At 41.9% G+C, this 27487-nt stretch overlaps 1 protein-coding gene across 5 annotated transcripts in view; it reads right to left on the bottom strand.

Annotated features, from left to right (window-relative positions):
- NRP1 (neuropilin 1) overlaps positions 1-27487 on the bottom strand; it is a 147333-nt gene that overhangs the window by 54129 nt on the left and 65717 nt on the right. For all 5 annotated transcript variants that reach the window (XM_025000766.2, XM_010811132.4, XM_010811133.4 and 2 more), the window contains exons 5-6: positions 21756-21911; positions 19483-19649 (exon numbers count right to left, since the gene is read on the bottom strand). In XM_025000766.2, coding sequence (XP_024856534.1) covers positions 19483-19649; positions 21756-21911 — 323 coding nt within the window. The remainder of the gene's footprint in view (positions 1-19482; positions 19650-21755; positions 21912-27487) is intronic.

Raw genomic sequence — 27487 nt, 5'->3', positions numbered from 1 at the left:
TAATGGGTAGGAATCACTTGGGGTCGGTAGGCAAGAGCAAACTGATGGGTTAAGTGGAATGGATCCAGTTGACTGCGTCCATCAACGTCTCGTGAGACCAAGCAGACTGTGAACAGATCTCTGGCCTCTGACATCTGTCTCGACCAAAACAAAGAGGGTGCAGTAACAGAGGAATGGACAAAGGGGGGTCCGGACGACAACTTTAAAACGTAATAGCAGAATCTATGACCTCTGCACATAACTTCAGTAGGATGGTATTATGTACACAAAGCATTTACTATTGTTTTTTTTTTATTATTAAAAACATTTTGGGCAAACTATAAATGGATATATGGAGCCAGGGTACATGTCCACACAGATGTGTCTTAAAGCCCAATAATGGAGCTTCACACATCGTAGGTGCTTAAACTGAAAGTGTGAATTTAAAGTAAACCGAAGGATACCAAGGGTCCAGATAAAAACATTTAATCCATTAAATCCAACAGATATTTATGGTATGCCAGGCTCGTGAAGCAAGCAGGCCTGCACAGAAAAAAATGACAAGACTGAAAATAAAAACTGCCACCGTGACCACAGATGAGTCATTGTGAGGTTCAGAAGATGACTATGGGCACAAGGGGAAAGTTCAGGCTTTATGGAATAGAGGTCATCTGAGTCATTCAAACTGGACTTCACGGGATAGGATAAGATTTTGGCTGGAAGGGGCTAGGGTTGATGAGCTAAAAGCAGAGGGCACAGGAAAAAAAATCCTACCCAACAACTATATTTCAAAATATCTGATATGATGAACATTTTCCTCCTGTCTAGTATCTCTTGGCAAAAGTCCTTTAGAGAGCAAAGCAAAGTGTCCTCCCCATCCCCAACCTCCAATACACACCCTCCTTGCAGAGGCCTTCATGGAATCCAGGCATCCCCATCAGCAAGTGCTGGGTGGATACCAGAGAGACCATGCAATCTTGTTTGTAATTAAACTTTCAGCTCATGCCCATGCACTGCACTGCTGAGATAATTCTGCTAAAATGTTTGCTTTTACTACCTCTGGGAATCCAGGCATTCCTGGGAATAAGACCTAACCCTCAGCCCACATGAGTCAGACCCTTCTCTCCTAAACCTCTGGGCATGCTGTCCAGCCCTACCCTCTGTTTGTATCTACATTTGAAAGAAAACACCTCAGTGAAATGGCATCAAAACTGCATGATGTTTTCTGCAGGGATCCACACTGTTGTCAAAATGACACTGTTGTTCCTCAAACCAAAAGGGCCACGAGTTGAGATCCTGAGCTTACAGTGGTGGCTATTTCTGTGTCTCACGTCCCTTAAGCTGTGGAGGGAAGTTGGTGACTGGAGTTTCTTCTTTTATCACACAAATAAGTGCTAGGTACTTGGATGCAAGAGTCTGAAGGTTACCAAATTCCTGCCCTCTCATCAGGGAGGGAAAAAGTTGAGTAGACAAGAACTCTCTCTACAGAGAGAATTGGTCGCATTAAATATCCTCAGTGAATGCTAGGGAAAATATCTGGGTGATGCAGGCAACACATGTTGGCAAAAAAGCACAGGCCCCAGGAGAACCTCTGTGGCTCTGACTGTAAGGAGTGACCTGGAGGATGTTAAGCAAGCTAATTAGTCATTCCAAGCTGTGGTCTCCTCCTCCCTCCAACAAAAATACTAATGCATAGCCCATTTGGTTATTTTTCCTGGTTATTATAACAGTCATAGTGATGCATTGCTACACACATTAACCATAAGAAAGTGACCCTAATATTTTTTTCCCCTAGTCATTTGAGTAATTGGAGTGTGTGTGTGTGTGTGTGTGTGTGTGCATGTGTGTGTGTGTGTGTGTGTGTGTATGGTTTTGCCTGAAGCAGCTAGGTGGGCTTCCCAGATGGTGCAGTGGTAAAGAATCTGCCTGCCAATGCAGGAGACGCAAGAGACACGAGTTCAGTCCCTGAGTTGGGAAGACCCCCTGGAGGAGGGCATGGCAACCCACTCCATTTTTATTGCCTGGAGAATCCCCATGGACAGAGAAGCCTAGTGGGCTACAGTCCATGGAGGCTATAGTCCGTGGGGTTGCAGAGTTGGACCCAACTGAGCACATGCGCATACACACACACACACACACAATCACACAACTATATTGTAACTTTTTTGAAAGAGGGAAAAAACCCTCTTTAACTTTAAATTCATCTGTCTTGAACAGCAGAATCCCATCCTTAGCAAATGCTCAATACACATTTGCTGAATTTAAACGCAATGCTGTGTCAGTTCAACATTGCTGGCAAGACCTGAAATGCCTTTCTTCAAGTCAATGTTAGCATTTGAGCAACCAATTTGTCCTCTTAAGTTGAGGAATATGACTATCCTTATCTTGATGTTTAAACCGCAAATATTAAAACTACTCATAGAATTTCCAGTCCTTTGAAAAGTTCACCACTTAAAGGGAGGGTCTGCTAAGTGACGAATTTCATTGGCTAGGTCCATGTCACATGAAGGGTTCCTTTTTATTTGTTTCTCAAAAGAACTCTCAGTAACTTATTAAGTGTCCCTCCTCCCAGAATTTACCCTAAAGGGCAACAGGGCTTAAATCTGTTTTTCACCGTATCTATCATTCTCTCCAACCTCTTCTCAACCTTTTCATTTCAGAGCCAAGTTATTGGCAATCATGACATCCACAAGATATTTACGGATTGGATGTATATGGTATCTTAGACTTTTCTGAGGCCCTTTCTGTATTTTAGAAAAAGTAACCACGTCAACATTTCATTGTCTAACTGTAGGTCTTCAAGTCTTCACCTGCTTAACATGTGATCTTCACAGGATATTGTCACTGTGAGTTTTGTGTGGCTGGGAAATGAATGCAGGTTTCAGGCCTTATGTGATCTTTGTGTTTGTCTCGTGGTCTCTGAGAAGCAGCCCCATGGAAGAAGCATTGATGCTGGCTCTGAATCAAGGCCAGGCCACATAACACCTTTCCACGATGCAGTAACCTCAGTTATGCACACGTACATCTTTGCAGGCTATCAGTCTATCTCTTAAAGAGATTATTAAACCTTAAATAGGTACAGGTAAGATCTATTTCTGTTTCAAAACTGGTTGTGTGCTACCCACAAAATTTTAATATCTTCAGTATTGGGGAGATTTCCAATCACTTAAGATCAACACACATCTGTCCTTAGATAGCATCTATTTCAGCACAAACAAAGTGACTTGTTTATCATCAGTTTCTCAGTAAGTCATACCTTTAATTTTTCTCCCTCCTTCTAAAAGGCTTGGTTTCAAAAACAAACACAAGGGTGAATTTTTGGAAACTAAAGACTTGCAGATGGGGGCAATGGTCTAACTCAGCCTCTTGGTCTATAAACTTTGACAGCATCCTTTTACACTGACTTTCCGTGTATTTCTCAGGCATCTAGGTGGGCCTCTCAGGCTAATGAGAGTTTTATGTGCTGATGGGGAATCTGGACATGCAGGTGTCCAAGAAAACTTCTCTATTTGGTGTTAAAAATCCTGCAAGGAGTTGACGGGATTACCGAGATTAAAGTCGGTCACCCGCCAAAACCCTTTATAATGAACACTGCCCCGGAGACAAGAGAAGAGACGAAGAACAGGCTGCTGAGGTGCAGCTGGTTGTCAGAAGCTGTATATAAACTGTAGGTCTCTGAAGGGGTGTCAGTCATTCCTGAGAATAGATGAAATGAACTTCACGATTTAATATTTGGTCCACAGCTTTTTCCCTATTTGGAAGCTTACTATTCAGCCAGGAAGTGTAGACTGACTTTTTTTTTTTTTTTTCGAAGATGACTTATAAAGGAGGTGGGAAAGCCTTGGAATAATACATTTTCAAAGAATTACTGTCTAAGAGAATCATCTGTAACTACCATTCACAGGGGATGTTCTATAGTAATGGACGGAGCAGAGACCAGCCCCATGGCAGGAGAAGAGCTGAAAAGTTGGAAAAATGTGGATGGAGGTGGGTAACCAAGGCAAAAGAGGGGAAAGCTTTTGTGCTCTGAAGACTTGCTGCTTTGCCATCCAAATACAGTCAAGGAACAGAACTGCAAATTCTTTTAATGTTCTGAAAAAAAAATCTATCTGTAGTAATTTCATGCATTTCAAGCCTGGGTCATGAGATGGGAAAAGTGTATCTGCCTGTCTACTTTCAAACCACAGGAGAAGAAACACAGATGTTCCACTAAACACATCACTTCGTGCTCTTCCCCCTCTAGTCCCGCCCAGAGTCCTTAACATGATGGGAACTGTGACTTGTATTTATCCACCAGAACCATTCTTTTTTGGTTGTTTGTTTCAGAAATGGTTCTTTTTGTAAATTAAATTATTTAAAAAAATTTTAAATTTGTATTGGGATACAAAGAAAGTGAAGTCGCTCAGTTGTGTCTGACTCTGCAACCCCATGGACCATAGCCTACTAGGCTTCTCTGTGCATGGGATTTTCCAGGCAAGAATACCAGAGTGGGTTGCCATTTCCTTCTCCAGGGATTGAACCTGGGTCTCCTGCATTGCAGGCAGATTCTTTACCCTCTGAGCCACCAGGGAAGCTGTTGGGATACAGCCGATTAACAATGCCATAATTTCAGGTGAGCATCGAAGGGACTCAGTCATATATATTCATGTATCCATTTTATCCATTGTTTTTCCAGTAGTCATGTACTGATATGAGAGTTGGACCATAAAGAAGGCTGAGTGACAAAGAATTGATGTGGTGCTAGGAAAGACTCTTGAGAGTCCCTTGGACTGCAAGGAGATCAAACCAGTCAATCCTAAGAAAATCAGCCCTGAATATTCATTGGAAGGACTGTTGCTGAAGCTGAAGCTCCAATACTTTGGCCACCTGAGAAGTTCCAATACTTTGGCCACCCGATGCGAAGAACTAACTGACTGGAAAAGACCTTGATGCTGGGAAAGTTTGAAGTGAGAAGGAGAAGGGAACGGCAGAAGACAAGATGGTTAGATAGCATCATCAATTCAATGGACATGATTTCAGTAAACTCTGAGATAGTAGAGGACAGAAGAGCTTGGCATGCTATAGTCCATGGGGTCAAAAGAGTTGGACACAGCTTAGCAACTGAACAATAACATCCACTGTATCCTCCGGAACCATTCTTAATGCATGCACAGACACGTCTATTTCACCACATCCTTGGAGGTGACAAAAGGCAAAATGTTTTCTTGGTGAACATGACCACACTGTGGTGTGTGTGGTGTGTGTGATGTTGGGGAGTGTGCTTTTTGACAGGAAAAAATAGAGCTAAGGCCCACATTTGGAAATGCAAAAGAAAAAAAACAAAAACAAAAACCACTTTTTTTCAAACCACTTTGAGGTTTCCAGAACAGCAAGAACCCTATCATGTTGTCACTATACTTTAAGATACAAAGCCACGTCTGAAAACACATTACTCTGCATGGTTTTAATGAAAAAACTTGATATTTAAAAAGAAATGGGATGAATTGGTTCTTAATTTGTTGGAATTACTTTTGATAAAAAGATTTTCATTAAGATGAATTTTATATGAGATGAATATTCTAAGTTAAGGCACTTTAAAAAAAGATAAGTAGATAAACAGATGTTCCCATAAACTCTTCTGGAAAACAGCAAAGTTCTTAGACTAAGGGAACTAACATTATATTATAGAGGTTGATAATTAGAATTCAGTTCTAGCATTTACAGATTGGACCCCAAATTAATTATTCCTGCTTCCTTTTCCTTTTTGTCCTATCCTCTAGAAGACATAGGATAGCCCAGATGGTGATCATATAAGATGCCTTCTACATTTGTCTTAATAAATGAGATTCACTGATTTACCATATTTTGAGGAAATATGTTAAGCAAACAAATGTATTGACTGAGTTTTCTTTACATGGTAAATGATTATTAAATAAATGAATTCTTACTATCTCGGTATCAGAGCTTTGTAAATGAATAACAGCATCCTTTTAAATTAATGCAGTATTTGGAAATGTAAGTTAAAACTACAGAAATAGGATGATGTGTGTGCTGTAAATGTTAGTGATTGACAATACCAGTAACTAGTCTGGATTTTCAGATTAATGTTTAAAAAACTAGGCCAGGAAACTCTCTAGGGCCATCTATGTCTCTACAAATGACCCAATTTCATTCCTTTTTATGACTGAGTAATACTCCATTGTATATATATGTATAAAAGTGAAAGTGAAGTCACTCAGTCCTGTCCGATTCTTTGCAACCCCGTGGACTGTAGCCCACCAGGCTCTTCTGTCCATGGAATTCTCCAGGCAAGAATACTGGAGTGGGATGCCATTTCCTTCTCCAGGGGACCTTCCCAACCCAGGGATCGAACCAGGGTCTCCTGCATTGCAGGCAGACGCTTTACCCTCTGAGCCACCAGGGAAGCCCATATATGTATAAAACAGACAGCTAATGAGAACACACTGAATAGCACAGATGTGTGAAAGGGCTGCACTCAATATGCCAGCAAATCTGGAAAACTCAGCAGTGGCCCAGAACTGGAAAAGGTCAGTTTTCATTCCAATCCCAAAGAAAGGCAATGCCAAAGAATGTTCAAACTACTGCACAATTGCACTCATCTCACATGCTAGCAAAGCAATGCTCAACATTCTCCAAGCCAGGCTTCAACAGTATGTGAGCCGTGAACTTCGAGATGTTCAAGCTGGATTTAGAAAAGGCAGAGGAACCAGAGATCAAATTGCCAACATCCGCTGGATCATCGAAAAAGCAAAAGAGTTCCAGAAAAACATCTACTTTTGCTTTATTGGCTATGCCAAAGCCTTTGTGTGGATCACAACAAACTGTGGAAAATTCTTAAAGAGATGGGAATACCAGACCACCTGATCTGCCTCTTGAGAAATCTGTATTCAGGTCAGGAAGCAACAGTTAGAACTGGACATGGAACAACAGACTGGTTCCAAATCAGAAAAGGAATATGTCAAGGCTGTATATTGGCACCCTGCATATTTAACTTAAATGCAGAGTACACATCATGCAAAATGCCAGGCTGAATGAAGCACAAGCTGGAATCAAGATTTCTGGGAGAAGTATCAATAACCTCAGATACGCAGATGACACCACCACCCTTATGGCAGAAAGCGAAGAAGAACTAAAGAGGCTCTTGACGAAAGTGAAATAGAGTGAAAAAATTGGCTTAAAACTAAACAAGAAAACAAAGATCATGGCTTCTGTTCCCATCACTTCATGGCAAATAGATGGGGAAACAATGGAAACAGTGAGAGACTTTATGTTTTGGGGCTCCAAAATCACTGCAGATGGTGACTACAGCCATGAAATTAAAAGACGCTTGCTCCTTGGAAGAAAAGCTATGACAAACCTAGACAGCATATTAAAATGCAGAGACGTTACTTTACCAACCATAGACAAAGCTATGGTTTTTTCAATAGTCATGTATGGATGTGAGAGTTGGACCATAAAGAAGGCTGAGTGCCAAAGAATTGATGCTTTTGAACTGTGGTGTTGGAGAAGACTCCTGAGACTCCCTTGGACTGCAAGGAGATCAAACCAGTCAACCCTAAAGAAAATCAGTCCTGAATATTCATTAGAAGGACTGATGCTGAAGCTGAAACTCCAATTCTTTGGCCACCTTATGGGAAGAATCGACTCATTGGAAAAGACTCTGATGCTGGGAAAGACTGAAGGCGGGAAGAGAAGGGGACAACAGAGGATGAGATGGTTGGATGGCATCACCAACTCCATGGACATGAGTTTGAGCAAGCTCCGGGAGATGGTGAAGGACAGGGAAGCCTGGTGTGCTGCAGTCCATGGGGTTGCAAAGAGTTGGACATGTCTGAGCGCTCAATTGCGTCCGACTCTTTGCAACCCCATGGACTGTAGCTCGCCAGGCTCCTCTGTCCATGGGGATTCTCTAGGCAAGCACACTGGAGTGGGTTGCCATGTCTTCCTCCCGGGGATCTTCCCAACCCAGGGATTGAACCCAGGTCTCCCACATTGCAGGCAGATTCTTTACTGACTGAGCCACCAGAGAACTCTTCTTAATTCTCTGTGGTAATCTGAATGGAAAGGAAATCCAAAAGGGAGGAGATACATGTAGATGTATGGCTGATTCATTTTGCTGTACACTGGAAACTAACATAACGTTGTAAAGCAATTATACCCCAGTAGAAATAAATTAAAAAAAAGACAAAACTAGGCCAGGAAAATTCTGCATACTTTATCTTCATTTTGTAAGACTGGGAACTTAGAAGTTCTTCTCTCTTTTCCCCATGAACTCTGTGTACCTCCTGAAATATCAAAAACAGTCTGTTCAGTATTTCACAGTTCATATGATTTGCTAACCTCTGTTTATTATCACATGTATTTCCCACTGGAAGTTTTATATTTAATTTCCAGATCTTCAAACTTAAGTCTCTGTCTCATTTCTTGCACCTGTAGGCATCAGCCTGTGTCTTTACCAGGGTCTCGGTATTTTTCTTTGGAAACCAGGTCTATGCTCCATCAGTTTTAGCCCTAAGTAAACACATCGAGTCTTAGAAGCATTGAGACCTCTGTGATGATTCTCCAGACAGCTGGATCTCCCACCCTGCTTTTTTTCCTCCCACATTTCTGCATTAGTATGGTGGTCTATAACATTGCACTTGGATTTGTCTTCTTAAGGAAAGAAGAAAGACCAAATGTTGGCCAGACTTTAAGGTGTGAATAGGCTGGAATGGTGGCTGAGCTTGTGCCTTACAGATACTTCTGTCAGACTGGGGAGACAGGAAAGATGAATTGTCCAGGCTTCATTTATCTCCCCTAGTAGGCCGCACCTCCCCCGGAACTTGCTCAAAAGGATCAAGTGAAACAGCCCCACTAGTGAGGTTTCTTTTTTTTGACTTTTTAAATTTTATTTTATTTTTAAATTTTACAATATTGTATTGGTTCTGCCATATATCGAAATGAATCTGCCACAGGCATACATGTGTTCCCCATCCTGAACCCTCCTCCCTCCCCAACTAGTGAGGTTTCTATGTGAAATCCTCAGATAAGCTTCAGGGTGAAGCCAACCTAAACAATGACTTGATCTAAGGGAAAAAAAAAAACAACTTTTTAATTAAGAAAAAAAAAATTTTTTTTTTTGGCTATGTGTTGCCTGATATGATTAGCAGTAGTATTTAAAACGAATTCCAGCTATGCTTCATATATTTATATTCTCATTTAAGCAAGCCCAGGGCACCAGCTGATGGAGTAAATTTATTTTTAATAGAATCACAGAATCTTAAATGCTTGAAAGGATTTCAGAAGCTGTCGCATCCAATCAGCCATCCCTTGAAGAATTCTATCTGTTGCCCTCTCAGGCTTGCTAAAAGAATAAAGGAGCTTATTTATTTTTCTGCTGAATCCAAAAAAATGTAGTTACAATTTTAAAGCACTGGGATTGTAAGAAAAATAAAACTTTGGTAAAATTAAGACTTCATTCTTCTGAAGGAAGGCAATTAGAGGCAGGCCATAAATATGTTTTTAACCCCTGGAGGCAAAAAGAGCTGAAAAAAAATGTATAAGTCACTTGTACAAGTACATATGTGATTATTCTGTCATAACATGTGCAATTAGTCTCAAATGCTTACTTTGTTCGATAGTTGGAAATATAAAAGCATAATGCATTTTATTACTATTGGGATTTATAGGGCATTTTTAATTTAATCTACTCTCCTTTCTTTGAGCGTACAACTGAATGAAATGTGAAGGCTGGGGGCTTGCTGCGGAGTAAGGAAAGAAGTGTGTGTGTGATTTTGTGTGTCTTTGGTTCAGGTCAGCATCCAAAATTGCTATTTTGATGTGGATAAAAATTGCCATTTTGATGTGGAGCTTTCCAATGGTGCGTTAAATGAGAAATATACAGAATACACATGCACATCCTGGCTTTGGAATTTCCAGCGTGGACCTTTTTCACCTTTTTGAAGAAGGTTGCCGTGGATGTGTTTGAAAAGTTTCAAACTGTGGATTCTGCCGATTCTGAAGAACACACATTTTGTACTCTGGGTCTTTCAAGTTCTGATATGAAAGTTATTTAAAGCTTAGAAATCTGTGTCCTGCTTTACATGCTGCATAAAAGTAGCCATTTCTCCAATATGTAAACATTAACACACTCTGTAAAAGGTACAATTATTAAAGCCAGGGCAGAAATCAACAAACCCCACCAAAGGAATTTCTTAAAAACTGGTATCATAAAATCTGTGCACGTTATGGATTTCATTAACATTTTACTCCCTGAGGATTCCCAATTGTATAACAACAGAAGTTCTTTAAATTTTAAATACCACAGACAGGAACAGTCTTTCACCTGAAACAGATGTAAGACCATCAACCTTGGCTTCCTATTGGTCCACAGAAACTGGCCGGTAATTGATGGGTCCTTACTTGTTGTTGTTTATGTTTCAGAATTGGAAACTTTCCCAAGAAAAGATAAGTTAACAAGCAATGGACAGGTTTTCAAACACAGTTCCTTACTCTTGATTACTTTTGAAGTTAAAAAAAAAAAACAACTGTTAATTTATATACTGCAAAAAGAAAAACTCAAACAGGTAAGTCAAAGTCAGGAACACACAGCGTCCTAGTGTGAAGAGCTCGTTCCACTCTTATTTTCCCTAAATCTTGTCAATGCTGACTGCTGAGTTTATCCTTGTGTTTCCTTTCCTTAGTCTCATCCTTATCAGTGCATTTTGAGACTCAGTCATGTCTGAAATAACATCTGTATTTATTTAGCTAAAAACAGTCCACTTTTAAAAGCTAAAAATAGTGAAGCTTTAAGATAAACAAGCAAGCAGGTTTATGATGCTATTTTCCTGCATAAAGTAAACAGATGCATTTGTATTTTTGGAAAACAAAAGAACTATGGTTCTGTTCAAACCCTATCTATGGTAAGAGTCTGAAAAGTGACAAAACCAGCCAAGCAACCAGCAACTTTTTATTTCAAAATGCTGATCGGTTTGATTATTTTTAAAAAAATGACTTGGTTAGGATTTGTGTGGTATCTTCTACACCAGTGGTTTTCAACTGGGGATACATTTGCACCCAAATAGGACGTTTGGCAACACCTGGAGGTGTTTTTGGTTGTCATGACTGAGGGTGTGTGTGCATATATGTGTGTCTTACTGGCTTCTAGTCGGTGGAGGATGTTGCTAAATACCCTACAACACACAGGACAGGCTCCACAACAAAGAATTATCCAGTCCGTAAGGTCAAGGTTGTCCAGACACAGAAACTCTGCTCTAGACAAAGTCCAATCATTTGTTTAAATTAAAGCTTCTGCAGTGACTGTTGGATTTACTAGACATCAGTCACTAACCAGTAGCTGAGTAGGGATACATTGGCATACAGGATCCAAATTTATTTTCTCATACTGTTACAATAGAGTTGGGAGCAAAGAAGCGGGGGCCAGAATACTGAGATTCCAGCCCAGGTTCTGTCACAAACTTGCTCTGTGGTCTTGCAAATCACTTAATCCCTCTGAAAGCATGCAAATTAAGGGATTTAGACAAAAGGATGTTTGCACCTTTGTTTAATCATATTCTTAAAGTCAAGATATTCTGGAAACAAATATAGAAACCTCTCCTCTAGAATTTAGCTATGAATGTTAGGTCCAGATAAACAACACTGGTATAAAACAATAAGAAACCAAAACAGCAGACAAAAAGGAAGGTTCATGCTCTACCAACTAACTTATTTTAAGTGTGCTCGTGCTTAGTCGCTCAGTCGTATCTGACTGAGACCCCATGGACTGCAGGCTCCTCAGTGCATGGAGATTCTCCAGGCAAGAATACTGGAGGGGGTTGCTATGTCCTCAACCCAGGGATAGAAGCCAGGTCTCTCACATTGCAGGTGGATTCTTTGCTGTCTGAGCTACCAGTGAAGCCCAATTTTAAATATAATTCTACCTAAACTGTTGTGGTTCTTTCAACACTGTCTTCCCAGTGATGCTTCATCATAAAAATCAAAGAGGCTTCTTTAAATGCCATACACTTTTTTTAAAGTGTATCGATATGAAATACTAAATCCTTTGACTGATTTTTAAAATTAAGTGGTCAACTTAACCAAAATGGTTAAAGTCATCTCAATATTTTTCTCTGTGACAAAAGACAGCTAAAAATGTCTAAATAATAATTATGTCACATGTGCATTCTGTTTTTCCCCAATCATAACCTCCTTCAAAAACAACAGACACCTTGGAATTTCTTCTGTCTCTATATACATCTCCTATTATACATTTCTTTCAAATGACTTTCTATAACACAAACCACCAAGGTATCAGAAAAAACATTAGGAAAAGTCCCTTTGGAGACAATAGCTTTTGGAATACAAGCTTCCTGGCTGGAAACCTAGTTAGAGATAGCAGGTCTGTGATACATGAAAGGTGGGAGGTAAAGCATTTATTTTGTGCAGGGAATACAAGTCACTGCAGAACTAGGCTAAGATAACCGAAGGCTCACCTGGGTGACTTTTTAAAAAAGCAGATTTCTCCCTTCCAGATCAATGTTTCCATTAAAATAGCAACTTAATATTAGTTGCACACACACAGAGCATACCTGGGGAATAAACATTCAATTGAACAGCTGTATTTTCCCTAAATTTGCCAACATTATATTTTACACGTCATTCCACATTTAGGCAACCCAGTCAGCTATTTTCATCAGTTCTCTAGTAGCACATTTATAAAGTATTTTATTGCAGTTTCAGCAATTTACTAATGATCTGAATGAGAAAACGCCCCTCTGACGAGTCTGGTCTGTAAGACCTGACTATATAGTCAGGATAAAGTCAAGAGACTTTACAGTTGGGATAACATGTTCGTTCTGGATTAGTCCAATTCAAGCAGATTTTAACACAGATTATAAATCTGTTAGAAACTAGTAGTTGTATGAAAATATCACAAACTATTTAATAAGAGATCCCTTTCCACACTCAACACATTCATATGAGACAATGAAAGATTCATTAAAAAAAGTGGTGAAGGAAAGAAAATGAGATATGAAACTTGTGAAAATAAACGACATTCAAGACCCTTAAGATAAATTTCTTCAGCTTCTACTTTCAATCTGGGGAAAGCCTCAAAGATTACAACAAGGGTTTCAGATAACAAATTCTTCTAATCGAATAAACAATACTCACTTCTCCCACCTAAAATCCGATAAAAACGTGTTGCAGTGCTGTGTGTCAGAGCGAACATTTCCAAGAATTCACGAATTATTTCATTCCATTTGGCACGTCAAGGATGTCCAGCTAGCCCTTTCTCAGCTCTTGACATCAAGTCCATGCCTTTAAATGATGTTCTGTCTCCATTCTCATTCAGTAAGTCAAAGTTGCTCAGTTGTGTCTGACTCTTTGCGACCCCATACAGTCCATGAGATTCTCCAGGCCAGAACACTGAAGTGGGTAGCCTTTCCCTTCTCCAGGGGATCTTTCCAATCCAGGGATTGAACCCAGGTCTCCTGCATTGCGGATTCTTTACTAGCTGAGCCACAAGGGAAGCTCCCGTTCTTGTTAAGGGAGAATAATTCAGCTTCTGAATTATGATGGAGCCACCATCATGGCTGGTTGCTGGTAGCAACAATTCACATTCACATTCAATTCACATTCCTGGGTGGATATGGAGGTGCCTGATGGTAGTAAACCTTGAAGAACCTCTGGACTAAAAGGAAGATCTTGAGGCTGGGGGCTGGAACCTGGCGAAGGGCATGACAATTTCTTCTGTGACGCGTGAGGCCTTAAGACCTCACCAGGCTTTTCACTTTGCTCAGAATCTGTACAGTTCACTGTACTGGACAGAGTAGGAAGTGAAAAACAATTCCTGACTTCTCTGCTGGTAGAGGGGTAAAGAATCTGCTTCCCAATGCAGAGGACACGGGTCCAATCCCTGGTCTGGGAAGATCTCCTATGCCGCAGAGCAACTAAGTCCATGCACCACTACTACTGAGCCCTCACACCTAGAGCCTGTGCTCTGCAACAAGAGCGTGACCCCTGATTGCCGCAACTAGACAAAGCGTGCTTGCAGCAACAAAGACCCAGCACAGCCAAAAATAAGTAGATAAATTTGAAAAACAAAAACAAAAAACCAAGTAGTAATTCCAACAGCCAAAGAGCTCTGCAAAGGCCAGCGACACCCGGGCCCGGCTCAGATCTGAACCTGAGCTTTGAGTCTCCAGCAGCCGCCTGCCCTCCAGCTCTCTAGGTGCCCAGAGACTCAAGTCCCAAGTCCGAGGAAGGAGGTCCTCTTTGGCTGTATGAGGCTGACTCTCCCCACAGGTTGTAGCTTTCCCCAAATCGGGACTTGAGGAAATATTTAACCTCTTTGAGCTTGAGCTTTCTCATGAGAAAGTGCGGATTAAAAAACCTCTGGTCCACTTCACTTACACTTCAAGACTAAGACGGGATGTCTTAGTCTTACTGTCTGAAAAGAGGCTTTTAGACAGGGAAAATGCTATAGAAACATAATAAGGTTTTGTTGTTAGAACGTGTCTTAAAATGAATTTTAAAATCCTCCAAGCAAGCTCAGGGTCGCTTGGATCTGACCAGCTTGAATGAGGGCACCCACTTTCTTCGACCCCACAGCTGTGGCTGTGAGTGAACCCTGAATGTGTGTGTGTGGAGGGGACGGGCGGGTTGTAGGCTGTGTTTTGGCTCAGTTCAGCTCATCTCCTTACACCAAGGTCTTTGGTTACTTGGTGTCACTTTTCAAAGTTCCTTCAGTTAGAAAATGGGGAATAGTATCCAAGGAAAATGCATATAAGGCAAAAGGAAAATATGGGAACAAGCTTCTGGAGGTTAGCATGAGTGTCTCTCTTCTGGAACTTTTCTTCTCCTCATCCCTCGGAAAGAACCAGAAAATGTAGTGAACAGAGACGGGGCTTGCTGATGGATTCTTACAGCTACAGAGGGTCTTCTCGGAGATTTCTCTCTTCTGTGGGATTAATCCATAATAGGGCTGAGGGACCCAACCAAGCAGGATGTGGGTTAGAAGCCAGCTGCTTTCTGCTCCTCTGGAATAAGTGAAGACATGAATAATCCAGCACCAATCTTTTTTTTTCCCCCACAAAAGACAATGCTACCAAATTTGGAGACACACAGAGTTTCAGCTTGAGTTGGTGTGTGAAGTAATTCTATTTCTAAAGTCATTAGTGTGTAGTAAGTAATCGATTAGTCCCTAGTGCCATTTTTATTTCTTCGGATCAACAAAGTTCATACTCCATCCAGGCGTTATGTCTCTTGCCTTTTTTTTTTTCCTTCTCTTGTCTCCTGGCATTTTAATCAGGGAAAAGTCACAGTTGTTTTGAGGAAAGAGCTCCCAGGAGCTTTAATTAAAGCTAGAAGGACAAATCTATTTACAGCACGGTGAACACCATCATTAATAAAACATCGAAATAATTAACGAATTAAATTCTGCTTTGTGTGTGAATGGCTATACTAGGATTTAGGATAACATGTCTTCTGATCAGACACATATTCTATGCACTTAGTTTGCAGATGTGAAAAGAAAAACCTGAGCCTGCCTTTCTCCGAGATCCACTGTCTCTGGCAAGACTGCCAGAGCTTGAATGAGGAAGGCTGTGTTACAACCTTTGTGCAAGAGCGCTAAATCACTTCAGTTGTGTCTGACTCTTTGCGACCCATGGACTGTAGCTCGCCACTCCATGGCGGGCTACATGTGACCACGTGAAAATGTCCAAGTCAGGACTTCCCTTCATGCTGCTCCTCACTATACAGCCCCTTGCCAAGTTCTTAAGCTTTCTGCCAGGCACCTCTGTCCATGGAATTCTCCAGGCAAGAATACTGGAGTGGGCTGCCATGTCATCCTCCAGGGAGGATCTTCCCAACCCAGGGATCTCAAACCCACGTCTCCCGCGGCTCCTGCATTGGAGGTGAATACTTGACTGCTGAGCCACCTGGGAAGCTTACGTTACCTTTATTTTATAGGAAAATAAAACTCAGTGTCAGTGAGGTTAATGGCTTGGGCTCAAAGGATGTGCTTGAAAACTAAGAATTTTTTATAGCACCACTGATACACTGATTCCTCGGAATCCTTGACTGCTAAACCAGAAACAAAACGAAGATAAAGATCAAATGAATAGAATAGTAAGATCAGTAGTTCTAGGATACAGACCAGAAAGGACTATTCTGGGGGGGAAAAAAAGGGCAAAGCTCACAGGGTGATTAACTCTGCAGTCGACAAGAGGAGGTTTTTGCCTCTCAGGATACGAAACGGCCTTCAGACCAGGATGTGACCACGTGAAAATGTCCAAGTCGGGACTTCCCTTCATGCTCCTCCTCACTACACAGCCCCTTGCCAGGTTCTTAAGCTTTCTGCCAGACAACAGATCCCACAGGAAGCACCACAGAGGACATCCACCCCGGCGGTTAACGACGCATTGTTTTTTTATGTCACTCGGTAATTTCCTAAAGAAAACAATTGAACCAAAGACTGTTCCTGTCTTGAGGGAGAGTCAGCTTCCAGGGCTGCCTTATTAATTTAACACATGCAAGTGTTTGTCCTTGTTGCTACAGCAACATGTTTGGTGGGGTACATTTCATGCAAAATGTGACAAAGCTGAAAAAGAAAACAAATTCCATCCGCATTCCGCTGCGCATACAAATGGGACTGTGGGGTGCGGAGGGTCCTCTTGGGGGGCGGGTAGGTGCCTCCTGCCCTGCGTCTCCCTTATGCTGTGCTTGTGGCTTAATTTATTAGGCATCCACCCAATGAAAGCAACCAGCCCACTTCTTCTAAGGAGTTTCAGAAAAGCTGGAAACACATGAAAGTATTCATAATTAGGTGATGGGTGGATGATAAGATTGCCCACTATGTACACAGACTCATCTAGCACAGCAATGAACTTGCTGAGCTCCTCGCGCCCACAGGAGATAACAATCATTTTCCCTGCAGGTGAACTGTCATTGACATTCACCTCCCAGAGGGATGGACGAGCAAAGGCCCCACATTCTCAGTTTAGAAACAGGACACCCCCAAACCCATCCCACGTGAGCCTTCTCAGCACGAGGAAAAGTACAAAAGGAGACGGACGCCTCACAGGATACACCTGAATGTATAGGAATCAACGACAAAGATGAAGCATGTGGCGTCCAACAGACCTCGCCTCCAAGCCTGATCACTAACCATGATCTCGGGGCATTTACTCAGCTCTTCGAACCTCAGGCTCCTCATTTTAAAAATGAGGATAACTAGACCTCCATCACACGGTTGCTATGAGGATTAAATAAAAATGTGTCAAGCACCCAGCTGAACTCGGGGCACACAGTAAATACTCCGTACATGGCAACTATCCCGAGAACGACACGTGTCATTTGTGCTGCCACCAAATACTTCAATCTGTTCTCCCTCCCTCCCTTGTTGCCCCTCAGAAGTTAAGTGTGGTCCTGAGAGGCGCTTCGGCAATGAATGTGGTCAAGCACTCTTGGACAGAGTGTCAGAAGCCAGCCTGCTTGGCCACGCTCCCTGCCTCCGTCTGTCCTGGTGACAGGTTCTGGATGATGACTCTTTCCTCCGGTGTGAGAAGATGTGGGACAGACTGCTCCCACCCCCCACCCTTCCCCCCACCCCCACACACACCGACCAGAGAGGACTTCCCTGGTGGCTCAGTGCTAAAGAATTCACCTGTCAATGCAGCAGACACAGGAGACTCAGGTTTGATCCCTAGGTGGGGAAGATCCCTTGGAGAAGGAAATGGCAACCCACTGCAGTATTCTTGCCTGGGAAATCCCAAGGACAAAGGAGCCTTGCGGGCTACAGTCCACAGGGTCACAAAGAGCTGGACACAACTGAATTGACTTAGCACACACAGCCACGCCAACCAGAGATGCGGGGGGTACTATCAGCAAGAGGCAAACCTTCTTGCCTGAGGGGTTTTGGTTACTTAGCATATCTGAACCATACTTTGATAGAGAGCTGAACCATTGAGATTTTTCTTCTGGGGCCATCTCAAATGGCACCTGACTCCTAAGAGAGATGTAAACTCTATCCCACTGACAAATGCTTTGTGAGAGTCCATTCTGTCTCTACGCTTCTACTGACACAGAATTCCTTGCCCAGACGAATTTCTACCGTTGCATTTTCCAAACTCATGCAAGACCACCGTCTCTTAAATTATTAAGTTTTCTCCACGTCACCAAGAAGACAACTATATTAGCAGGCAAACTTGCTTAGCTCTGCAAAACGTAAGCACCCCTCTAGAGGCAGGTCAATCACACTAAATTGCTGACTGGTGGGGGGGAAAGTCTCCAAGAGCTCTTTTGACGTAGGCAAGTTCATTTCATTTCTGACTTCATCTAGAGCTGGATTCAGTGATCCCAAGGTAACAGCCTCTTCTTTTCTCACCCTCTACACATTTCTCAGTGTTATCATTTTGAGGTTAGTGTGAGTTCAGCCTCCTGAAATAGGCCATTTCACTTTAAGTGTATGTTAAACTAATATTGACCTTTCCAAAGTAAAACAAAATCTGGTATTTGTGCTCAAAAGACTGAAACAGCCATAGATGTAGAAAGGAGGGGATTAATCATCCTGGTATTTTTTTCTTGCTTAGGAACTCTCCCTGGGAATTAGTCATTTTTATATACCTTGAAATGAGTGCAAGACAGGCTCTGCCTACACTCCTGAAAAGGAAGTCTGGATCCTTCAGCAAAAAATGTTGAATAATTTGCCCACAGTTGAACCCACACAGCCAGATATGATGTTTGATTTGACAGTGGGTGAAAAAGTCAAGAACCTGAATATCAGGCCTTGGGTGAGAGTATCCAGACATCAAGGTTGGGCAAGTTTAGATTTTGGGAGTGATGCCAGGGATGAGCTGGGAGACAAGTCCAGGGTGGGGTGCAGAGGAGGGGAGCCTGTGGAGGGTGGAAGGGTGAAGGCAGGTGGGGAGTATCAAAGTGGGGAAGCAGAACCAACATCACTACTAAGGACGGAGGTGTGTACATTTCATATGTATGTGCCTGTACGAAATCCACAGACACCAACACCCACAGTTAAACCACTTTCTGGGCACATGCTACGTGGACACCAGCGTGAGAAAGTAAACCTCAACCTCGTTCTTCTCGTCTTCTACCCTGAGCAAACAAACAAACAAAACACCTTATCAAACAATGACTTCATGCACACCTGCAAGTACAGTTAAGATATTTCATTAAGGAAATAAAAATCCGTTGAAGTAGGAAGCACATCAATAGAAAATGTGTAGCTGTTGGGAAAAAAAATTCGTATCTTTGAGTTGTTACCCAAGTGAGACATCTGTGCTCAGATTCTGTTGAGTCGTATGCGAGTATCTGAGAAGCTAAATGGGTTTTCAGGGAAATCACCTGGGCTTTTCTCTGATCCTGTGAATTCTGCAGAGTAACTACATTTGGTGTCCCCTTGTCCTTCTGGTTAGAAGGTACTCATGACGGCACATTTTTTTCAACAACCTTTGTAGACAATCCAAACTTTCTACCCTGATGTGCCAAGTAGAAGCCACATACCTGGATCCACTCTCTGTAGGAATCCTCTCCTGGGGTCCACCCATTCTCAGGATAGTGGAGGCGAGAGCGCTCAGCAGACCAGTTGGTGCTGTACTGGGAAGAAGCTGTAATCTGATCAGAGTGGATCTCTCCAGATTCCATGCCCAGAGCTTCCATACATTTGAAGTCTGAAGGGAAGAAACAATGGTCCAAAGTCAGGAAAATGCAGGGGAACCTAAGATGCATATTTTCTTTTTTGACCTGGAAAACTAAAAACTTCATTTTGATGTTCACACAAAATCTTACAAAAGATGACAGCAAGGGGCTTATTGGATTGTAGCACTGATAAGTGCATTTTCACAGCAAGAATTCTTCAAATCAAGGCTACAAAGATCTCATACTTGATTATTTTTCCAACTGGGCTTAGGGTGACACAAATATTATTAGAGATTTTTTAGGAAATGATGGATATTCTGATTTACTTTCAAAGTTAACGTATGCAGATATGTCATATGCATACACATTGAGTTATATTTAAATAAAATTTTACTATTTCCTCTAAGATCTAATAAAAGTGAAAAAGACTCTTTGTCCATTTACAGCTCCTATTTGGTGGGCTGAGTAGAACTCAACTCTCTGTCTTTCAGATTCCTTAACACTGGCACCAAGGCTTCCCCTCTCAGACTCCCCTGTGTTATTCCCCTGCCCTGACCTGGCCATAGTTAATAACACCATTAATTTATCTTATTAATATACAAGAGTATCCATCAGGGGTAAACTGTAGTATCATAGGGTCCCAAAGACCACTACAGTTTTACAGCATAAACAGTAACATTCACAATAATGTCCATGAATCATAAATACATATATTTCATTAGGCCTCATATACTCAACAAAAAATGAAATATGAACTATGATACTGGGAAGTGAATAATTAAGTTCAGGAAAATGTGAATTCAAAGTACCAAAGTGCAAAAAAAAAAAAACCTTCAGAGATTAAAGAGAAGGCTCTCAGCCATCCAGAAAAACCTCAACCAATGAAACTTCTACATTTTCTGTATTTTCCAGCATAATTAATACTGTTTTATGGCATAAAAGATTTTCTTTCACTGGTTTCACACTTTTAAGCTTTAGATTTGTTATTTGGAATATAAAATAGGCACAAAAATACATGAATGAATTAACCAAATAAATTAAGTACAAAGAAGATTTTTTGAAGTTTAATTGGCTTTTCTCCTTTTCTAGTAAGATCTGGTAGAAAAGACATGAGCATATGTGTAAAAGAGGTCTCCAAACTCCCCTGCCTTCTATGCTACGTGATAACCTAGCAGCTAAAACTGGAGAAAGCAATGGCAACCCACTCCAGTACTCTTGCCTGGAAAATCCCATGGACGGAGGAGCCTGGTGGGCTGCAGTCCACGGGGTCACTAAGAGTCGGACACGACTTAGGGACTTCACTTTCACTTTTCACTTTCATGCATTGGAGAAGGAAATGGCAACCCACTCCAGTGTTGTTGCCTGGAGAATCCCAGGAGCAGGGGAAGCCTGGTGGGCTGCCGTCTATGGGGTCGCACAGAGTTGGACATGACTGAAATGACTTAGTAGCAGCAGCTAAAACTGATGAAACCCAAATCATTCATTGCTCTTTCAGGTTTTCTCCCTCGGGCCTTTAAAAAAGCTGGAGACGACATCAACTGTGAGCAAAGACTGAGTTAGTCAAGTATTTTAATAAGATACAAAACCATATTACTTCTTTTTTCTTTTATGGAAAGTAATCACAGAAATTGAAACATGCTTCTTTTACATGAATATCCACTTTTATTCATGTAAGAAAGACAAAAACAGATTCTGCCAGGTCTCTCCAAACCAAACTACCATGCACCATCCATTCTCCCTGCCTGCCCATCAGTGAACTATGTTGATACTGACTGATCCTTATTATCAGAGATCGATAACTGTGCTTTCCTGACTCTCAATCCAATACATACCGGAGGGTGCCAGGTAGGTGGTCTGGTCATATTTCATTGTTTCTAGTTCAGTTTTGCCATTTCCCAATTTTTCTCACATAATTTCAGAGGTTTACAAGCAGCCTTCTCACACATAATTTTCTTAAGAAAGCAACCCAAATAGTTCTTTCTGTTGATATTCATATAAACCATTTAAAAGAGAAAGAGAAACACTTGGCACTCCAACTCACAAAACACGTCTTTAGTGTTTCATAGAGCTGCAGGTGTGTGAGGAGGAAGAGCAGAGAATATCTAAGGCAGGGCTTTGCAAGAGGCGTGAATACTGACCTTCTGAAACACTGCTCTGCAGGACACTGTAGTTTGCCGAGAAGCCTTCTTTGGCTATGGCACTGTCCGTGTAGAACAACATGGACAGGATGCCGGACGACGAGAGGATTCGACCTGGTGTCTTCTGCCCACAGTATCGCCCAATGTGCGGACCAACTGCAGAGGGAGAATGCAGAGACCGTGAAAACACCTTTTCTGCTGCAGCTCATGCCAGAAAACCATTTGCAGACATGGGTCCCAGTGGAACCCAGAAGTGTTTTCTTACCCAAAGCAAGCCTTCCCTGGTTAATTGGTTTGCGGCGAACATACTGGATCAGGTTTGCGGAGGATTTTCAAGTGTGCTCAGAAGGAGGGCAATGACAGGCATAACCACATTCCCCAGTGAGCAGGACTGTTTTCAGGAACAAAATCGAAATACTGGCTTCGATTGTAAAGGAGATTTGGGCTGCCAAGTACACCCTGGCATTTATCTCCAAGACCACATGGTACACTCGGTCCAGCACCCAGCAACTCCGCCAGGCTGTGATCACCCAGCGAGGGTTCTTGGAGTTGCCTATCCCCCCTGCCCCCAACCTAGGAGAGGATCCTGGGAAAAGTCCTGGAACAGAGCGGTCCTGGCAACAGTGCAGAACCAAGGTCTGACCCCACCCTGGGTAACCCCCACTTTCTTCCTCTTTCATCTTTGAGTCCTGGAGCCTCGTTATGATAAACATCACAGACTTAGACAAGTGACAGTAGGTGATGTATCTGAAGACTAATAACTGTAATAATTAGCAAATTTACAAACTATAGATACCAGTATACGTACTAGCAAATTGTAATCAAGACAAAGGAAAAATGCCTCTTTCGGATTTCTGTTTTTCATGTCCCAAACCTTAGAGAGGTGACTGCATGGCACTTGTGTCCAGTGGACAAGAGAGGACCCAAATCAGCCATCTGACTGCACACCAGGAAAACAGGCAGTAACGGAGGCAGAGAAAGACTGGGGACACTGACGAACTTGCGATAGAGTCAAATTGTTATTTGGCTTAAACTGGCCAGCCCTTTGTTGAAGTGCTTTCACACCAACTGTGGCAATTCAGCAACTGTAAGTTGCCTTATGGACAATGCAGAAGCCCTCTGGGCTTGGAGAATCTTTTCATTTCCCTGTATAGATCAGCAGTAAGACCAAAAAAAAAAAACACAAACCCCTCCTTTTTCTCTAGAATTTTTTTCATCGCACATATGGTAAAAACATACCAGATGGTTTGGGCTTAGAAGGACAATCTGGTATAGACCATTTTCCCCTCCAAGAAATCCATGGTTCTGTGCATTTCAACTAAGAGTTATTGCTTTGTTCAAGGAGGCACAGTAAGTGGACTTTTCTCTGGAGGGATGGGTCGTGGGCAGGGGTGTGGGGTTCCAAGGCCAGTGTGTGCCACTTAGATGCAGAAGGTGGCCGGTGAGGGCTGGGAGAAGCTTCATGTGTGATCGAGAAAGCGAACCCCATAAGATCTGGCCTACCTGGAGCCTCACGTGCCTGTTGAGTTCCTGGCCAGTGGCTGTCTGAACACCCTGCTCTACAGAGTGATCAAATCCTGGGCTAACAGGTTTTTAGTTCCTGGCCAACCATCTTTAAAAAATAAAAGGAAAGAAAAGGAAAAAAAAACTAAACCAAAGTGGTTGACTATGAGTTAGTGCAAAATGCTAAGTTTGAATAGCTGATAACTTCTCCATGTGCCCAAAGTAATGGATCTGCCAAATTCTGTCACCCTTCACTCTCCAGCACTCAAATATTTGTGTGTGTCAACCGCTTTATTATGAAGAAGACAAGGAGGCTGCTCATTTAGGGGATGGATACAGATGATCCAAAGGGCACCAGAGTCCTGGACAGTGGCTCTGCAGAATGGGGGGAAAAGGTCGTGATAACAGGTTTCCCAGTTGGCAGAAGACAGCCTCTCAGATGAGACTCACTGATTTTTGTTTCTCTCCAGCTTTAATCCTGGCCTCAGATTCTCCTACACCAAGTTCTGGCTCTTGGCCAGGCTTTCTTCATTCTGAATGTGGCCCTGTCACCAATTCAATACTTCCCCCTTCCCCTGAGGGGTGCAAAGTTGCCAGAAACATACACATGAAAATATCTCACTAGAGCCATAAACTCAGGTCTTTGCTTTCCTCAAAAGGAATCCCATTTCTGGTCTGCAGTCTTTATGGGAGGCTTAGAATCTAAATATCTACTTCTGCTTTATTGACTAAGCCAAAGCCTTTGACTGTATGGATCACAACAAACTGCGGAAAACAGGAATACCAGACCACCTGACCTGCCTCCTGAGAAATCTGTATGCAGGTCAAGAAGCAACAGTTAGAACTGGACATGGAACAACAGATTGGTTCCAAATTGGGAAAGGAGTACGTCAAGGGTGTATATTGTCACCCTGCTTATTTAACTTATGTGCAGAGTACATCATGAGAAATGCCAGGTCGGATGAAGCACAAGCTGGAATCAAGATTGCTGGAAGAAATATCAATAACCTCAGATACACAGATGACACCACCCTTATGGGAGAAAGTGAAGAGGAACTGAAGAGCCTCTTGATGAAAGAGGAGAGTGAAAACTGGCTTAAAACTCAACATTCAAAAAACTAAGATCATGGCAACCAATCCCATCACTTCATGGGAAATAGATGGGGAAACAATGGAAACAGTGACAGATTTTATTTTGGGGGGCTCCAAAATCACTGCAGCCGTGAAATTAAAAGATGCTTGCTCCTTGGAAGAAAAGCTATGACCAACCTAGACAGCATATTAAAAAGCAGAGACATTACTTTGCTAACAAAGGTCTATCTAGTCAAAGCTATGGTTTTTCCAGTAGTCATGTATGGATGTGAGAGTTGGACTATAAAGAAAGCTGAGTGCTGAAGAATTGATGCTTTTGAACTGTGGTGTTGGAGAAGACCCTTGAGAGTCCCTTGGACTGCAAGAAGATCAAACCAGTCAATCCTAAAGGAAATCAGTCCTGAATATTCATTGGAAGGACTGATGTTGAAGTTGAAATTTCAATACTTTGGCCACCTGATCCACTCCTTGGAAAAGACCCTGATGCTGGGAAAGATTGAAGGCAGGAGGAGAAGGGGTCAACAATGGATGAGATGGTTGGATGGCATCACCGACTGGATGGACACGAGTTTAGGCAAGCTCCAAGAGTTGGTGATGGACAGGGAAGCTTGGCGTGCTGCAGTCTGTGGAATCGCAGAGTCAGACACGACTGAGCAACTGAACTGAACTGAGAGTCTATTCATCTTCCCTCACTCTTTCCCCTCATTTAAATTCCATTGTTGTGGTTTCATAACTTTCTTTTTCTTGTGTTTGTGGGCAAACTTTTACAGCCTTAATCCTTGGGGTCGTTCTCGACTGGCCAAAGCCACTGACCTTACCAGGAACACAAGCACACAAGGGAAGCTTGCAGTCATCCCCATCCCCCTCCCCCCGACCAGCTCTGGCTGCCTCCCCTCCCCTCCACCATCACCCAATTCCCCTGGGGATGGCGGGAAAGGGGGTCTCTTTGAAAGAGCAAACAGAAGAGAACTTGTCTAGTGCAGACTCATAATTTAGAGAATCTCCATGACTCACTGGTTTATAATGTTGAAGACATGCCTGGTAAATCTGCCTTCTGTCCTTCTGAACATCGCCCCCGGACACCAGCATGCAGCTCTCTTTAGGAACCCTCAAGACTGGAGAGTGAAAGGCTTTTTCGACTATAATACAAAGAAGTATTGAATTTTCCTGAACAACAGCGAGACCTTAGCCTAGCAAGTTAATGCAATATTGATCTGAGCTGGAGTGGCTGCAGGACCCTGATCTGTCTTGTGTGTGTGCTCATTTGTGGATTTACATGATCGCAGCTCTTGGGTTCCCTACTTCCGTTACGGTGGAGCCAAAGAACAAGGTGATGAATGCCAACTTCCCCATAACAGTATAATTCAAAAATGGAATGCCTGGAGAATTTAAAAAACAGGCATCAGGCTCTCTCTGCGGGGAGAGCAGGCCTACGATGACCATTGCTTCTCAGGTGTGAAGGCAACACTGTATTTGTGCTGCTTGAGAGAGGAAATGGCAAAAGCCCATTCTTTGTATTTTTCCCACTAATCCCTCCATTAATTAGAACCCTATCTTAGAATCAGATAATTTGGCTTTCTGCCACCTTTTTATGAGGAAAAATAGGTAACCATCTACGATAAAGAGGTACTATTAAAATAAGGTATTTTTAAATAAATAAACACAAAAGGGGATCATTTTAAACAGGTACAAGATCAGCCAAGTCTATTTTTCTTAAGGTAAACCTTTTGGTGGAGAATATCTGGATTTTGCAACTTTTCCCCAGAAAAAAGAATTGGCACAATTTATGTCATTTATATTTTGGAAGGTTTATATCACTGATATTTTATATTTATATTGTTGATACTATATATTTATATTTTAGAAGGTTATTTTTAACATAAAATTCCATCTAGCTTTGATGAAGCTTATTCCTAAAATCTTAATAATAATTCCTAATAATTAGGTCACAGAGCATTTCCAGCTCTTTCCCCAGCTTGGATGGAGGGCTGGCTTCATGGGCATCCAGGTGCTGTGAGCTAGGCATTCACATTTGGCCCCATAAGTCAGCACAAGCATCTGCAGGCACACTTCGTTCATGGCTCTGAAACGATGTGTAACTTTCACCAATGACTCCAGAGCTGTTAGTTTGGAATCTATGGAGCTTCAAAGAGACTGCTAGCTGGAGAAGTGGGGTTCACGATGTGCATGTCTCAGATCTCACCTTTTGGAGTAAACTGCTTCTCTTCGAAGTCAAGTTGAATCGCTTTCAATTACTTGTCGTCTAATTCAGTGTCTATGATAAAATGCCGCATAAAATCACTTGATGGGTAAAAGGCTTCAGTGCCTTCTGGTTGTTTTTTTTGGAAAAGATATCAAAGAATAAAAGCGATTTTGCTGGCAAGGAAATCTGTGTGTTGAACTACGATGACAAACATGTTCCTTGTGCCACTGACAAAAAACCCAGGAGGACACACTCTCTCATTTTGCCTAAAAAAAGAGTGCGCTGCAAGGCTGGCATAGACAGGATGAGGTCAGGTGAACAAAAACAAATATACAATCACATTTTTCTAATTCCAAAGCCAGTTTTCTCTAGGAATAAGTCAATTCACCCAAAACATGGATGAATTGCAGGCTGACAACCCATATTGTTAATTGTTCTTTGCTTCAACTCAGTGATTTTCTAGAGCCAGAAAATTACTACTTTGGAAAACCCTTGACACTAATAACAATGCTCTCCTTTCTACATAAGTTGGTTGATTGGACCTTCTTTTCAGATGTCAATTTAAATATAAGTTCTAGAAAAGAAGGCTGCAAATTTGGGTTGTGAACAAATAAACCCATTATTAAATGTTCCAACTATTATTGCAATACTATTATAATATTGTTTTCCTAATTATCGGATTGAATACTTGGAAATCAATCAGAGCTCTGTTTGGACAAATCTCATTACTTAATGAGGGAGTTTCAATAAAATCATCATAATCCTATTTATATGGTTAAATAAAGGAAAGAAGAGACTCAACTAATGATAACTCACCCATTTGCTCCAATGACATAAGCTTTCTCTAAACCTAGATTTTCTCTAGTGCTGTTTACTACTAAGGAACATAACTAAACTGAATGACACTGATCATTTAATGTCATTTCTAAGACAA

This window comes from Bos taurus, chromosome 13 (genome assembly GCF_002263795.3).
Source record: "Bos taurus isolate L1 Dominette 01449 registration number 42190680 breed Hereford chromosome 13, ARS-UCD2.0, whole genome shotgun sequence".
NCBI classification, from domain to species: Eukaryota; Metazoa; Chordata; class Mammalia; order Artiodactyla; family Bovidae; genus Bos; species Bos taurus.
This window is presented reverse-complemented; position numbering and strand designations above follow the sequence as displayed.